Source organism: Pseudophryne corroboree, chromosome 4 (assembly GCF_028390025.1).
Source record: "Pseudophryne corroboree isolate aPseCor3 chromosome 4, aPseCor3.hap2, whole genome shotgun sequence".
In the NCBI taxonomy this organism is placed as follows: domain Eukaryota; kingdom Metazoa; phylum Chordata; class Amphibia; order Anura; family Myobatrachidae; genus Pseudophryne; species Pseudophryne corroboree.
In genome coordinates, this window is record NC_086447.1 from 685,439,308 (window position 1) to 685,453,070 (window position 13,763).

The window sequence follows — 13,763 nt, forward strand, 5'->3', positions numbered from 1 at the left end:
GCAATATCAGGTAACACAGTACAATTGTCAGCAGCACTATACCTTAACCCACACCCCTGCTTAATGAAATCAGCACAAGCAGGGACCCAGGAAAGATACAGTGACTAGAATCACAGAAAAAAATACAATTAAAGTATATTTTGTGAATATCCTATATCACAGTCATAAACCTGACACGCCAAGCCCCCTCAGGTTATAGAATATAGGGATAGCCGGCTGAGTGAGAGATACGAAATGAAAATCACCCAGCAGCTAATGCACACACATATAGTCACAGTTGTACAATGCAGAGGTTATTACAAACAATAATACTGCACTGGACTAGCTTAAATACAGCTATATAAGTAATAGATATAACACTGCACAGTAAAGACTGGATGTATATCACAGGGTGCTTGTACCAGAGAACCCTGACTAAATGCACTCTTTCTTAACTATCACTGTCCAAATGACATGTAGAATACTTAAGTGTCTTGTAAAGTCACAGTGCTGACTATCAGGCGGCTTTACAAAGGAGGATTTGCCCAAGCAGTCCCAGGAACAGTGTAGCTGAGAGAAATGGCGTCCAAACACTGACAGGGAGTGAGGGAGAGACAGATATGCAGCTCCAGGGCGGGAACATTTACTGTAAATGGCGCCCTGGGGCTGGGGGAGGGGCTCCAGGTCTAAGCCTTATCCCCTCTGCTGGCAAAACCGCCTGGTACTGCGGGCTACTTGTAAAAAGGTTTAGAGAGAAAACCTGACCTGCACCGATGCCCTGGTGATCTAGTGGGATCGCCTGTATGCCACAGTGTCCACCGCCAGCGCCCGCGGCCCGCCTCCCACCGACCGCGCCGGAACGCGATACAGCACGGGTCCCGCGAGCGGGACCCACTTACCACCTCCCGAAGCACGGCCACGCGATCCCGGAGAGCCCCAGCCGTGTGTGCCTGACAGTAAGAAAACCGGAGCCTCCCGCTGTAGTTGCCCGGCAACCAGGGCGCGGGAGTGTACAGCGCCGCTAGGGAGAGATGGAGCTGCAGCAGTGAATGTCTCCTGACATCTACACACTGCTGCAGCCCTTGAAGTCTTCACTTTTCTTCTTAAAATCTCTTCTTAGGGCTGCTAGGAGCAGCCCCTCTGTTAAGTGCCTGCTATCTGCGGCACCAACTACAAAACTGAGCTCCTGTGCAGGGAGGCGGGGTTATAGAGGAGGCGGTGCTATGCATCTTGGGAACAGTCAAAGCTTTTGAACCTGTTGGTGCCTCGGATCAAGATCCTACTCTACACCCCATTATCCATCCTTGTGGAGCCCAGTGTACACCGCAGCAGAAATCTGGATAAATCCAAACTTGCGTTAATTTTGTCATTAAGAGCCGAGTATATCCGAACACGCACATCTCTATTGTTAACATACCCCAAAAATTCAGAGAGAAAATTAAGAGAGAATGGGGGTAATTCAGAGTTGATCGCAGCACCAAATTTGTTAGCAGTTGGGCAAAACCATGTGCACTGCAGGTGTGGCAGATATAACATTTGCAGAGAGAGTTAGATTTGGGTGGGTTATTTTGTTTCTGTGCAGGGTAAATACTGGCTGCTTTATTTTTACACTGCAGTTTAGATTTCAGTTTGAACACACCCCACCCAAATATAACTCTCTCTGCACATGTTATATCTTCACCTCCTGCAGTGCACATGGTTTTGCCCAACTGCTAACAAATTTGCTGCTGCGATCAACTCTGAATTAGCCCCAATATCAGATGAAGGCCCTCATTCCGAGTTGTTCGCTCGCAAGCTGCTTTTAGCAGCTTTACACACGCTAAGCCGCCGCCTACTGGGAGTGAATCTTAGCTTCTTAAAATTGCGAACGAAAGATTCTCAAAATTGCGATTACACACCTCTTAGCAGTTTCTGAGTAGCTTCAAACTTACTCGGCATCTGCGATCAGTTCAGTGCTTGTCGTTCCTGGTTTGACGTCACAAACACACCCAGCGTTCGCCCAGACACTCCTCCGTTTCTCCAGCCACTCCCGCGTTTTTCCCAGAATCGGTAGCGTTTTTTCGCACACACCCATAAAACGGCCAGTTTCCGCCCAGAAACACCCACTTCCTGTCAATCACATTACGATCACCAGAACGAAGAAAAAAACGTGAGTAAAATTCCTAACTGCATAGCAAATTTACTTGGCGCAGTCACACTGCGGACATTGCGCATGCGCACTAAGCGGAAAATCGCAGCGATGCGAAAAAATTTACAGAGCGAACAACTCGGAATGAGGGCCGAAATTCCTTGCCTCTCTCTTGCTTGGTGAGATTGAGGATTCTTGGCCTGGAGCGCCTGTGGTACTGTGAAATGCATAGCAGTGAAAAACTGATAAGATAGTTATTTTTTTAAAGTTTAGTCAGAAACCTCATGATGAACATTAAGAAGACATTATTTTCTGAAGGACAGTAGGTACTGTTACTATGATGTATTTATTGCACTGGGTCTCAAAACAGTTACAATATGTTTTAAAAACCTATAGAATATGAGCATTAGGGGGTATATTTACTAAAGATCAATGCAGATCGATTAAAGAAGTGATCAACATCGATGCTGTGTTCCAGGGTCTAAACCAGTGGTTCTCAACCGCGGTCCTCAAGTACCTCCAACAGTTCATGTTTTCCAGGTCTCCCCACAGGATTGCAAGTGAAATAATTTGTTCCACCTGTGGGTCTTTTAAAATGTGTCAGTGAGTAATGAATACACCTGTTTAACTGTTAGGTGACCTGGAAAACATGAACTGTTGGAGGTACTTGAGGACCGAGGTTGAGAACCACTGGTCTAAAGCACGCATTTACTATCAGATGAGTTTTTTGCATTGTTTTAAAAATAATGTCAAAAATTGTGTTAGTAAATGAGTGCTTTAGACCCTTAAGCACAGCATTGATGTTGATCGATTTTCAATCAGTTTAAATTGAAGAACATCAATCTTTAGGGAATTTACCGCTAGGAAACACAACTACGATCAAACCATGAAAAATTAAGAATCCTTATCACTGCATAGTATGGCAATCAGGATTATCTTTTGGGGGGAATGTACCATTGTATACCATTGTTAGATGCGAGGACACAGGCTCCAATAGGACCCCTCTTCCAGCAATCAGTAAGAACTAAAGTGGTCACTTTACTTCCCAGTTTGGGGCCAGCCATGTGACTGCTATCAGACCCCGCATGTGCGAATAACCATCCTGTGGATCCATTTCATAGTTATTTTTGCAATACGTAGCCCATAGGCTACGATGGCTAATGCGTTTGGTAAATTCAGTATCTTAGCAGCCCCAGCAGAAACCTATGGGAGCTGATTTTATGGTTGAAAATGGGGGATTGCCTGAGAAACAATATCTCCTGAGGTCAGTGTGATATTAATTAGTGGTTATTAATCAGCAATGGTCATTCGTTTTTTCATTGGTAGAGGGTGGTCTCCAGTACTCCCATGGAGAGGTGGTCAGCGCTCATCTCATATGGTGGTTAAGGTCTGTGTGTCATACAGTGGTACAGTATATAGGTGGGGTTTGACTGGCTTGTGGGGCTATAAAAAAATGTGGGATCATTTTTTAAATGAAAGCATGAGGACATGGCATTAGAGATCTTTTTGCATTTTTGAAAAAATCTTTGGAGACAATGGACCTTATTCAGTAAGTATTGCAAATTCACTCACATGCTTTGGGTCGCCCATCGTAGGGCAAGGCCGCCCAGCATGCTGTCCAGCGCCCACCCACTGTGATCACGCTGAAATTGTGCAATCGCAATTTCAGAGTGATCACAGAAATTATGGAAGCTTCCTTCCGGCGCAGCCTGGCTCCGACAGCAGGAGGCCCGGCTCCATTTTTAAGATTGGAGCGGCACCCCCTGTTCGAGCCACCACGCCGCCGCCCTGCAACGTTCTGTCTCCACCTTGGAAATGGAGTGTTGCCACCCCGCGAATGCCTCTGCATGTCAATCAGACAGAGGCGTTCGTAACTACTGCAAGTCACCCACAGTAAATGCAGGCACATGCGCAGGACGGGCACTGTGCATGCGCCCACGGGGCGATCGCAAAAATTCCAACTGGATCGCATTTTGTGTCCAATATTAGCTGACAGAAGTGTAACCCGGGGTGTAGTTTTCTGCTGCAGTAGCTCATCCACTTCAACGTTTACTGTGCTTGTGTTCAACTTCAGAGATGCTCTTCCGATACCATTGTTGTAATACTTGGTTGAATTACTATTGCCTTTTTATCAGCTTGAGCTAGTATGGCCATTCTCCTTTGTCCTCTCTCGTTAATAAGGTATTTCTGGATCACAGAATAGCCGCATAATGGGTATTTTTATTTTACACAACATTCTCTAGTGAGTGTTGTGCATGTGAATCCCAGGAAAACAGCAATTTCTGAGATACTCATAGCAATCATTTTGGCACAATCAAAGTCAAAGGTCAAAGTCACTTACAGATGTACCGGCAAAGCTGATGTGATTAGTGTGTCCGCGACTATGATGCATGCTTGCATATGCATGCACACGGCCATTACAATACATGGAGACTGCGTCTTGTGGCAGCCCAGCACATTAAATCACACCTAAAGTTCGGCCGTTGCATAGGTGTGATGAGCGTGGTAACATCTGTAGATCACATTTCTTTCTCATGCTGGTGTATACTCTGCACAATAACTGAACATTTTGACCATGTCAGCATGCTTTTATATATACAGTTGTTGACAAATTAGTGACTCATTATATCTTTGCATTAGTGAACAGTTGTACAGTACCTAATAAAGAGATCATAGAGTGTATATACAGTGCACAATATACATGTATATGCAAAAACAGCAGTGATACTAGACAGCAAAATGAAGAACTGTAAACAAAAGTTGAGAAACAAAGTTAAAAACTAGTGACCTTAATGGCAATTAAGAACAGATGGCAAGTATGAAGCTATCACATAAGCAACTTATGGGCCATTAAATATCTGCAGGATAATAATGACTAACTGTAAACTCACCATTCCCAAGTCATATTTGCGAGCACTAAACATCAGGGACGGGATGTAAAGAAGCCCGAGTTCATTGGCCGTGCGGGATGGCGGCCGAACTTGGAACCTTTTTTTAAATGGGCAATTTTTACAAGGCTGACCATGCCTTGTAAATGATTGCCCCTTTAAAAAAAATTCTGCATTCGGCCGCCATCCCACACGGCTGCTGAACTTGGACTTCATTATATCCCAGCCCAGATGTGAAAACAGAATCAATAGAGGAGAGAACTACAAAGTAAAGTAATACATGTTATTTGCTATTACAAATACCAATAACTCACTGAAAACACTTGCAAAAGTCTGAAAAATCCATCCATGTTTGTTTCGGGACTCGATTTATTTGTACTGTTCCTTCTTCTTTTTGTATAATGTTTGTTGCCTGAGTTGTGTGTCCTTCTCCAGCAACAGTATCATTGAAGCCATCTAGAAGATACAAAATATTTGCTTATGGCATGATTGACTTGGTGATATAGCGCTCTTTAGCACTCAATTACAGCATTCTACTGGGAGCATGACCTCCTTGCTATGTATACCGCAAATAGCTGGATTACAACATGTACTACATCCATACTTGCTTAATTTGACTGGATACAAGAGCTGCTTTTGACATATACAGTAGTTAGATAAGGACTTTGTTGGAGTCTGGAAATAAGCGCTTCGACACAACATATATTTATTACCATACATGCTGACATTTTCATAAAGATGGTAAAGTGATCACATTTATACTGCAATAATCTTTTGAATATTATAAAGATACTGCGAAACCTGTGGATCTTTGAAATGTGACAGTTGGTCATACACCTGTTCCTGGCTAGGTGACATGGTAACCGTGAACTGTGTGGGGTCCTGAGGACAGAGTTTAGAACCACTCTCTTATGCCAGTAAAGTTGTGGCATACTGACTTCAGTAGTCATTAACAGCAATTCTACATCTGTTTCTCTATAAGCAAGCATGCTAGCACCAACCAGAGCCCACTGGCTTTACCTTGTACACTATGCAAGCTGAAATATAAGAGCATTCTTTTCTAGATGAGAATTTAGCACACTGAAATGTAAAAATTTAATTTTCTTTTGCGATTTTTTCATGAGATAAAGTGGTGGAGAAGGTGCATGTAATCTACAGTAGATGCATTCTCTGCCTTGTGGGGAGGGTACACAGTATTAATCTCCTAAACAACTTGAACATTCCACAACAGATCACATCTTATACCATGATTGGTACGTACTTAAATTGCACTTTGATGGGAAAGTGCTAGTGCTTTTCTAAGTCTACTTTGTAATGTAATAGGGAAGCATTACGCAGAATGTACTTACAAAGATTCTGGTCAGATGGTCTCAGAAATGTGTAGAAAAAGTGATGGGTGCAATTTACAAAGGTGCAACTAATGGTGGCGTATAAGCACGCACCAATTGGAATTACAGCATGCATGGATGCTAAAAGTGGGCGTCTCAGTCCTTCCTCATTTGGAATAACAGATATACACGAGGAAAGGAAATTGTAGCAGCATTTGCATAAAATCGAGATAGGCAACCACCAAGAGACACTGCGTAGGCTTTTGTGTGCAACTCAGAATCAGGCCCTTAATGTTTATAAGTTGTGTTCCCCACAAGTCGCAATGATCCCTACTTAAAGTTCCATTTCAGCTTGTCCAGCAGTAGCAAGGTTAGATAAACTGTAAGTTTGTAGAGTAGTTAGAGTCTGTGCTATGCGAAAACAAACTGATTCCTAGTTGGCTTGGGGGCGAGGTGTGGCTGAGACTTTGGACCCCAAGTAATGGTCCAAAATTTAGAATGGAAATATCATAAAGCTCTATTTTGGTGTGCATTAAAGAAAACTCCTTTAGGCTTTATTATCAGTGGTACCTGGTCCCGACCCTCACATCAGAAATTGACTTACGCTCCTAACCTCACTGCTACAATAAATACCACCAGGTCCACATACAGTACCTGGTGGTACATCTGTATTGCACGACACACCAGACCACTTTGTGAAAGTTTGGAACCCTTATGGGCCCTACACACTGCGCGATATTAGTGAAAGATATGAACAATCTCGTTCATTAATGAACGAGATACCGTTCATATCTTTCAGTGTGGAGGCACCAACGATGAACGATGCGTGGCCCCGCACTCATCATCGCTGGTGCCCCGTCGCCTGTGCATGCAGGCCAATATGGACGATCTCGTCCATATTGGACTGCACTTCTATGGAGCCGGGTGACGGGGGGAGTGAAAAAACTTCACTCCCCCCGTCCCTGCCTCCCCGCCGCCGGGTCGCCCGTCGGCCGTATCCGCCGTCGTGCAGCTCGGCGGCAGATCGCAAAATGTGTACGGCCCATTAGGCTGAGTCCAAACCCCTATTAGCTACTACTTAGTTGTCTACTATCCCACCCTCCTCATGGTTTCAGCCTGCACCGACTGGGCCACACTGCTTTCTCCCTCTCCTCTTCCCGCTTACTTTAATATTTTTCAGTTATTTTATTTGCCTACATATTTGTTGCAGTATGTTCTTGACTTGTCATTGTTTGTATTTTTCTGTTCAAGGTCTCTTTTCTTTTTTTATATCTGTAAATGTGCTGGCCGTGTTTTTGTTCTTTGTGTGTCTCCCCTGTTCATATTATAAAACTTTCAATACAGAAAAATAAAGAAAACAAACTGATTCCTTTAGATTGATTCACATGTAATACAACTACTTGACCTATAGAAATTATGCGAAACTTGGGACAATAGAGAAATAGGTTATCTGATGTAGACAAAGTTATGTGTGTCAATTACTGTACATTGCAAAATAATAATTTGAATTCTACAAACCTTTCAGCATAAGACACAGAATGCAGAGCTCTACAAAATCATGGTTATGCAAAGATCATTCTGCTTTATGTTGTGAGCTTTGAGGTTAAGGGTCTGTTCATATAAGGAACAATATGCTTTTCTGTTTTCTTCATCTTCTTATTTAGTGTTAGCACGATTTTGTTGGAAATATGTTTGCACAGGTTTGAGGATGTAACAAAGGATCTTTATACACCAGCAGATGCCTCACAACTACAAACTACTAATTACTTATCCAGTGGAGTGGTTTTATTGAAGTTTAAGCAGGTACAGCCATACTCACTGTTATACAGTACACACAGATAGATGGAGCAGAGCGGGATGTTATACAACTCACCAGCCAGTGAGTGTATGTAGGTAGTAGGCAGTGACGTGCGGTGGGATCACAGGTTGGGGAGGCACTGGCAGCTAACAAGCCCCCCCCCCCCCGGAAAAAAAAAAGTGTGGTCCCCCAACACATCAGGAAAACCAGCACTAGGCAGAACCAGCCAGGGGGAGTAATGCCATAGCAGGGGAGACACTCAGTGTGGGGTCCCCCTGCCATAACATTAATCTGCTCCCCAGCCAGTCAGCCCAGGGTTGGAATTCCTCGGAAAGTGGGAACCCCAAAAAATAAAAATGGGGTCCCCCCTCCCGAGCAATAACCAGCACTGGGCTGATAGCCCAGTGCTATGCCCCGCACCCCTGGTGGCGGTGGGTGCGGGGTTCATTGTGTGTTAATATTGTTCTTTACAGGTGGTCTACAGGTCCCAGCAAGCCTGCCCCAGCATGCTGGCACTTGGAGAACCACAAGTGCCAGCATGCCCGGACATAAAGGGCCTGCTGGCACCTGTAGTCCACCTGCAAAGAATAGTAATATTGTTCTTTACAGGTAGCCTACAGGTCCCAGCAAGCCTGCCCCAGCATGCTGGCACTTGGAGAACCACAAGTGCCAGCATGCCCGGACATAAAGGGCCCGCTGGCACCTATAGTCCACCTGTAAAGAAAATATTAAAATAAAACGCCACACGTCTTGAAAAGAAGCTTTATTTAACTGGGTCTTCACCTGGGGGCGGCGGCCGTTAAGCTCTTTTGCGTGGCCGCCGCCTTCCCAGGGCTTCCGGCGTCTTCACCTGGGCGCCACCCCCCCAGGGCTTCCAGCGTCTTCACCTGGTGGGCGGCGGCTATGCAAAAGCTCTTTTGCATAGCCGCCGCCCAGCCAGGACTTCCAGCTGTCTTCTTTCTTCAGGAGCTCTTCACAGCTCCTCCTCCGCCGTCGGACTGACTCTCCTCCGCCTCGCGCTGACTTATATAAGTCAGCCGGAGGGGGCGGAGCGATGACGCGGCGAGCCGTGATTGGCTCGCGGCGGCCATATTGAATTTCAAAAATGACGCTGAGGCGCCATTTTTGAAACTGGAACCGCTCCGCTGCCAAACTCTGCAGATAAAGGTAATTTTCCGCCGCCGCAACCCGCCGCCTGCTCCACCGCCGCCCGCACCACCGCCGCCGCATCCCGCCGCCCGCACAATCGCCGCATTCAGCCGCCCGCACAGTGATTGACAGCGGATCCAGTGACGGATCCGCTGGCCAATCACTGTAGCCTCACTGACAGGGACGTGCTTTCATAGGTTGAAAGCACGTCCCTGTAGGAAAGCGGCACCACTAATGGTGCCGCTTTCCCATACATTTTCAATGGGCTTTTACAGCCCATGGCTAGTCCCCGCCCGTGTCCGCCCCCCATATTATCCCCAGAGATAACGGGAGGCACCACGATCGGTGCCTCCCAAACACATAAGGAGGGGAGCAATGATCAGAATAATATTAAGAAGATACATATGACACAGAATATGTGTCATATGCATCTTCTTTGTATTATCTTAATCATTAATGACAGGGGAGGCACTGCCTCCCCTGCCTCCCCTGACTGCACGTCCCTGGTAGTAGGTAGTGGAGCAGGATGCTGGAACAGCAGTTATATGAGCAGGGAATCGCAGGTCTCACTGGAGCTAGGTAAGTGACTTCTGTCTCCCATAATGTCACTATTCAAAGTAGAGATGAGCGGGTTCGGTTCTCCGAACTTCATGTGTCAAACACGGGTCCGCGCCAGGCTCGGTTGTTCCCGCCTGACTCGGAAAACCCGAAAGAGGCAAAACGTCATCATCCCGCTGTCGGATTCTCGCGAGATTCGGATTCCATATAATTTCACTCGTGCATTGTAGAGGGTACAGAGAGGACATGGCTACGTTCTCTCAGTGGCAAATCTCAGTATCAGTGCTCAGTATCAGTGCTTATTGCTGCTCAGTAATACTAGTACAGTGTCTCTCTTGTGCTGCATCTTGCTGCTGTAGGGTGCTGTGGTAGTAGTGTTCTGTGACTGTGTATCGTTCATCATAATTCCAGTCACAGTGGTATCTGGGGGGTGACAATTCCAGAGTGCTTTTGTGCTGCTCAGTAATACTAGTATAGTGTCTCTTTTGCTGCATCTTGCTGCTGTAGGGTGCTGTGGTAGTAGTGTTCTGTGACTGTGTATCGTTCATCATAATTCCAGTCACAGTGGTATCTGGGGGGTGACAATTCCAGAGTGCTTTTGTGCTGCTCACTAATACACAGTGTCTTGAGCTGCATCATGCTGCTCAGTGTCAGTTCTCCGTAGTATCATCAGTGCTCAGTATCATCAGTGCTCAGTATCACTGCTCATTGTCTTGTGGTGCTCAGCAATACTACATTAGTAAAACTAGTACAGTGTCTTGTGCTAATCGTGCTGCTCAGTGTCAGTTCTCCGTAGTATCATCAGTACTCAGTATCATCAGTGCTCAGTATCAGCAGTGCTCAGTATCACTGCTCATTGTCTCGTGGTGTGCAGTAATACTACATTAGTAATACTAGTACAGTGTCTTGTGCTAATCGTGCTGCTCAGTGTCAGTTCTCCGTAGTATCATCAGTACTCAATATCATCAGTGCTCAGTATCAGCAGTGCTCAGCATCATCAGTGCTCAGTATCAGCAGTGCTCAGCATCATCAGTGCTCAGTATCACTGCTCATTGTCTTGTGGTGCTCAGTAATACTACATTAGTAATACTAGTACAGTGTCTTGTGCTAATCGTGCTGCTCAGTGTCAGTTCTCCGTATTATCATCAGGGCTCAGTATCATCAGTGCTCAGTATCATCAGTGCTCAGTATCAGCAGTAGCTCAGTATCAGCAGTGCTCAGTATCACTGCTCATTGTCTTGTGGTGCTCAGTAATACTACATTAGTAATACTAGTACAGAGTCTTGTGCTGCATCTTGCTGCTGTAGGGTGAGGTGGACATCTTGCCTCTGTAGAGCCAGTTTGTGCAAGGAGAGATTGATTGCTTCTTTTTTGGTGGGAGCCCAAACAAACCAGTCATTTCAGCCACAGTCGTGTGGCAGACCCTGTCGCTGAAATGATTGGTTTGTTAAAGTATGCATGTCCTGTTTATACAACATAAGGGTGGGTGGGAGGGCCCAAGGACAATTCCATCTTGCACCTCTTTTTTGATTTATCTTTGCATCATGTGCTGTTTGGGGATTATTTTTTTAAGTGCCATCCTGTCTGACACTGCAGTGCCACTCCTAGAAGGGCCAGGTGTTTGTGCCGCACACTTGGGTCGCTTAGCTTAGTCATCCAGCGACCTCGGTGCAAATTTTAGGACTAAAAATAATATTGTGAGGTGTTCAGAATAGACTGGAAATGAGTGGAAATTATGATTATTGAGGTTAATAATTCTATAGGATCAAAATTACCCCCAAATTCTATGATTTAAGTTGTTTTTGAGGGTTTTTTTAAAAAAAACACCCGAATCCAAAACGCATCCGAATCCGACAAAAATCCGGAAGTGTGGTTTTGCCAAAACATGTCCGAATCCAAAACACGACCGCGGAACTGAATCCAAAACCAAAACACAAAACACGAAAAATGCCCGCTGCACATCTCTAATTCAAAGTAAAGACAACATGCTCAGTAGAGATTTTGGCAGCAATTTTAGGATGAAGCATGAGGTGGCAAAAAGTGCCAAAACTTAACTTTACAAGTAGAGCCCTGAATGTGAAAACCAGTGGGATACTCTAAACCTTCGGTGGTCAACCCGCGGCTCTCGAGCCGCATGCGGCTCTTTCGTCCACCGCATGCGGCTCGGCCGGCTCCTGGCCACCGCTGCCCCCAGCTCCAGACACACGCACGCCTCGACGGCAGTGGTGTCTCGCTTCAATACGGCGCCGGTCCGCGAGCCAATCAGAGCTCGCTGACCGGCAGCTAAGGCTTCTGATTGGACCGGCGCCTAATTCAAGATAGATGCCGCCGCCGGAGAGAGAAGAAGCAGCAGCGCCGTGAGCGGAGCGGGGGGGGCTGGTGAGCACTGTAGGGACATGTGTATCTGTACTGGGGGCATATCTGGCACTGGGGACATAGCAGGCACTGGGGGCATATCAGGCCCTGGGGGCATAACAGGCCCTGGGGGCATAGCAGGCACTGGGGGCATATCTGGCACTGAGGGCATAGCAGGCACGGGGGGCATATCTGGCACTGGGGGCATATCTGGCACTGGGAGCATATCTGGCACTGGGGGCATAGCAGGCACTGGAGGCATAGCAGGCACTGGGGCATATCAGGCACTGGGGGCATAGCAGGCACTGGGGCATAGCAGGCACTGGGGCATAGCAGGCACTGGGTGCATAGCAGGCACTGGGGCATATCTGGCACTGGGGGCATAGCAGGCACTTGGGGCATATCTGGCACTGGGGGCATAGCAGGCACTGGGGGCATAGCAGGCACTGGGGGGCATATCTGGAACTGGGGCATAGCAGGCACTGGGAGCATATCTGGCACTGGGGGGCATATCTGGCACTGGGGGCATAGCAGGCACTGGGGCATAGCAGGCACTGGGGCATAGCAGGCACTGGGGGCATATCTGGCACTGAGGGGCATATCTGGCATTGGGGGCATAGCTGGCACTGGGGGCATAGCTGGCACTGGGGGAATAGCAGGCACTGGGGGAATAGCAGGCACTGGGGGAATAGCAGGCACTGGGGGCATAGCAGGCACTGGGGCATATCTGGCACTGGGGGCATAACAGGCACTGAGGCATATCTGGCACTGGGGGCATAGCAGGCACTGGGGGCATATCTGACACTGGGGGCATAGCAGGCACTGGGAGCATAGCAGGCACTGGGAGCATAGCAGGCACTGGGAGCATAGCAGGCACTCGGAGCATATATGGCACTGGGGGGCATAGCAGGCACTGGGAGCATAGCAGGCACTGGGAGTATAGCAGGCACTGGGGGCATAGCAGGCACTGGGAGCATATCTGGCACTGGGGGCATAGCAGGCACTGGGGGCATAGCAGGCACTAGGGCATAACAGGCACTGGGGGCATAGCAGGCACTGGGGGCATAGCAGGCACTGGGGCATATCAGGCACTGGGGGCATAGCAAGCACTGGGGCATATCAGGCACTGGGGGCATATCTGGCACTGGGGGCATAGCAGGCACTGGGGCATATCAGGCACTGGGGGCATAGTAGGCACTGGGGGCATAGCAGGCACTGGGAGCATATCTGGCAGTGGGGGCATAGCAGGCACTGGGGGGCATAGCAGGCACTGGGGGCATAGCAGGCACTGGGGCATATCAGGCACTGGGGGCATAGCAGGCACTGTGGGGACATGTGTATCTTGTACTGGGGGCATATCTGGCACTGGGGCATAGCAGGCACTGGGGGCATAGCAGGCACTGTGGGGACATGTGTATCTTGTACTGGGGGCATATCTGGCACTGGGGGCATAGCAGGCACTGTGGGGACATGTGTATCTGGCACTGTGGGGTCATGTGTAGCTGGCACTGTGGGGCATAGCTGGCACTGTGGGGACATATGTATCTGGCACTGGGGACATGTGTATCTGGCACTGGGGG

The 13,763-nt window shown here is 47.5% G+C and overlaps 1 protein-coding gene across 2 annotated transcripts in view; it reads right to left on the bottom strand.

The window, feature by feature from the left end:
- The window catches only part of ADGB (androglobin), a 943,967-nt gene that overhangs the window by 252,420 nt on the left and 677,784 nt on the right, over positions 1-13,763 (bottom strand). For both annotated transcript variants that reach the window (XM_063917880.1, XM_063917881.1), the window contains one exon: positions 5,310-5,451. In XM_063917880.1, the coding sequence (XP_063773950.1) occupies positions 5,310-5,451 (142 nt within the window). The remainder of the gene's footprint in view (positions 1-5,309; positions 5,452-13,763) is intronic.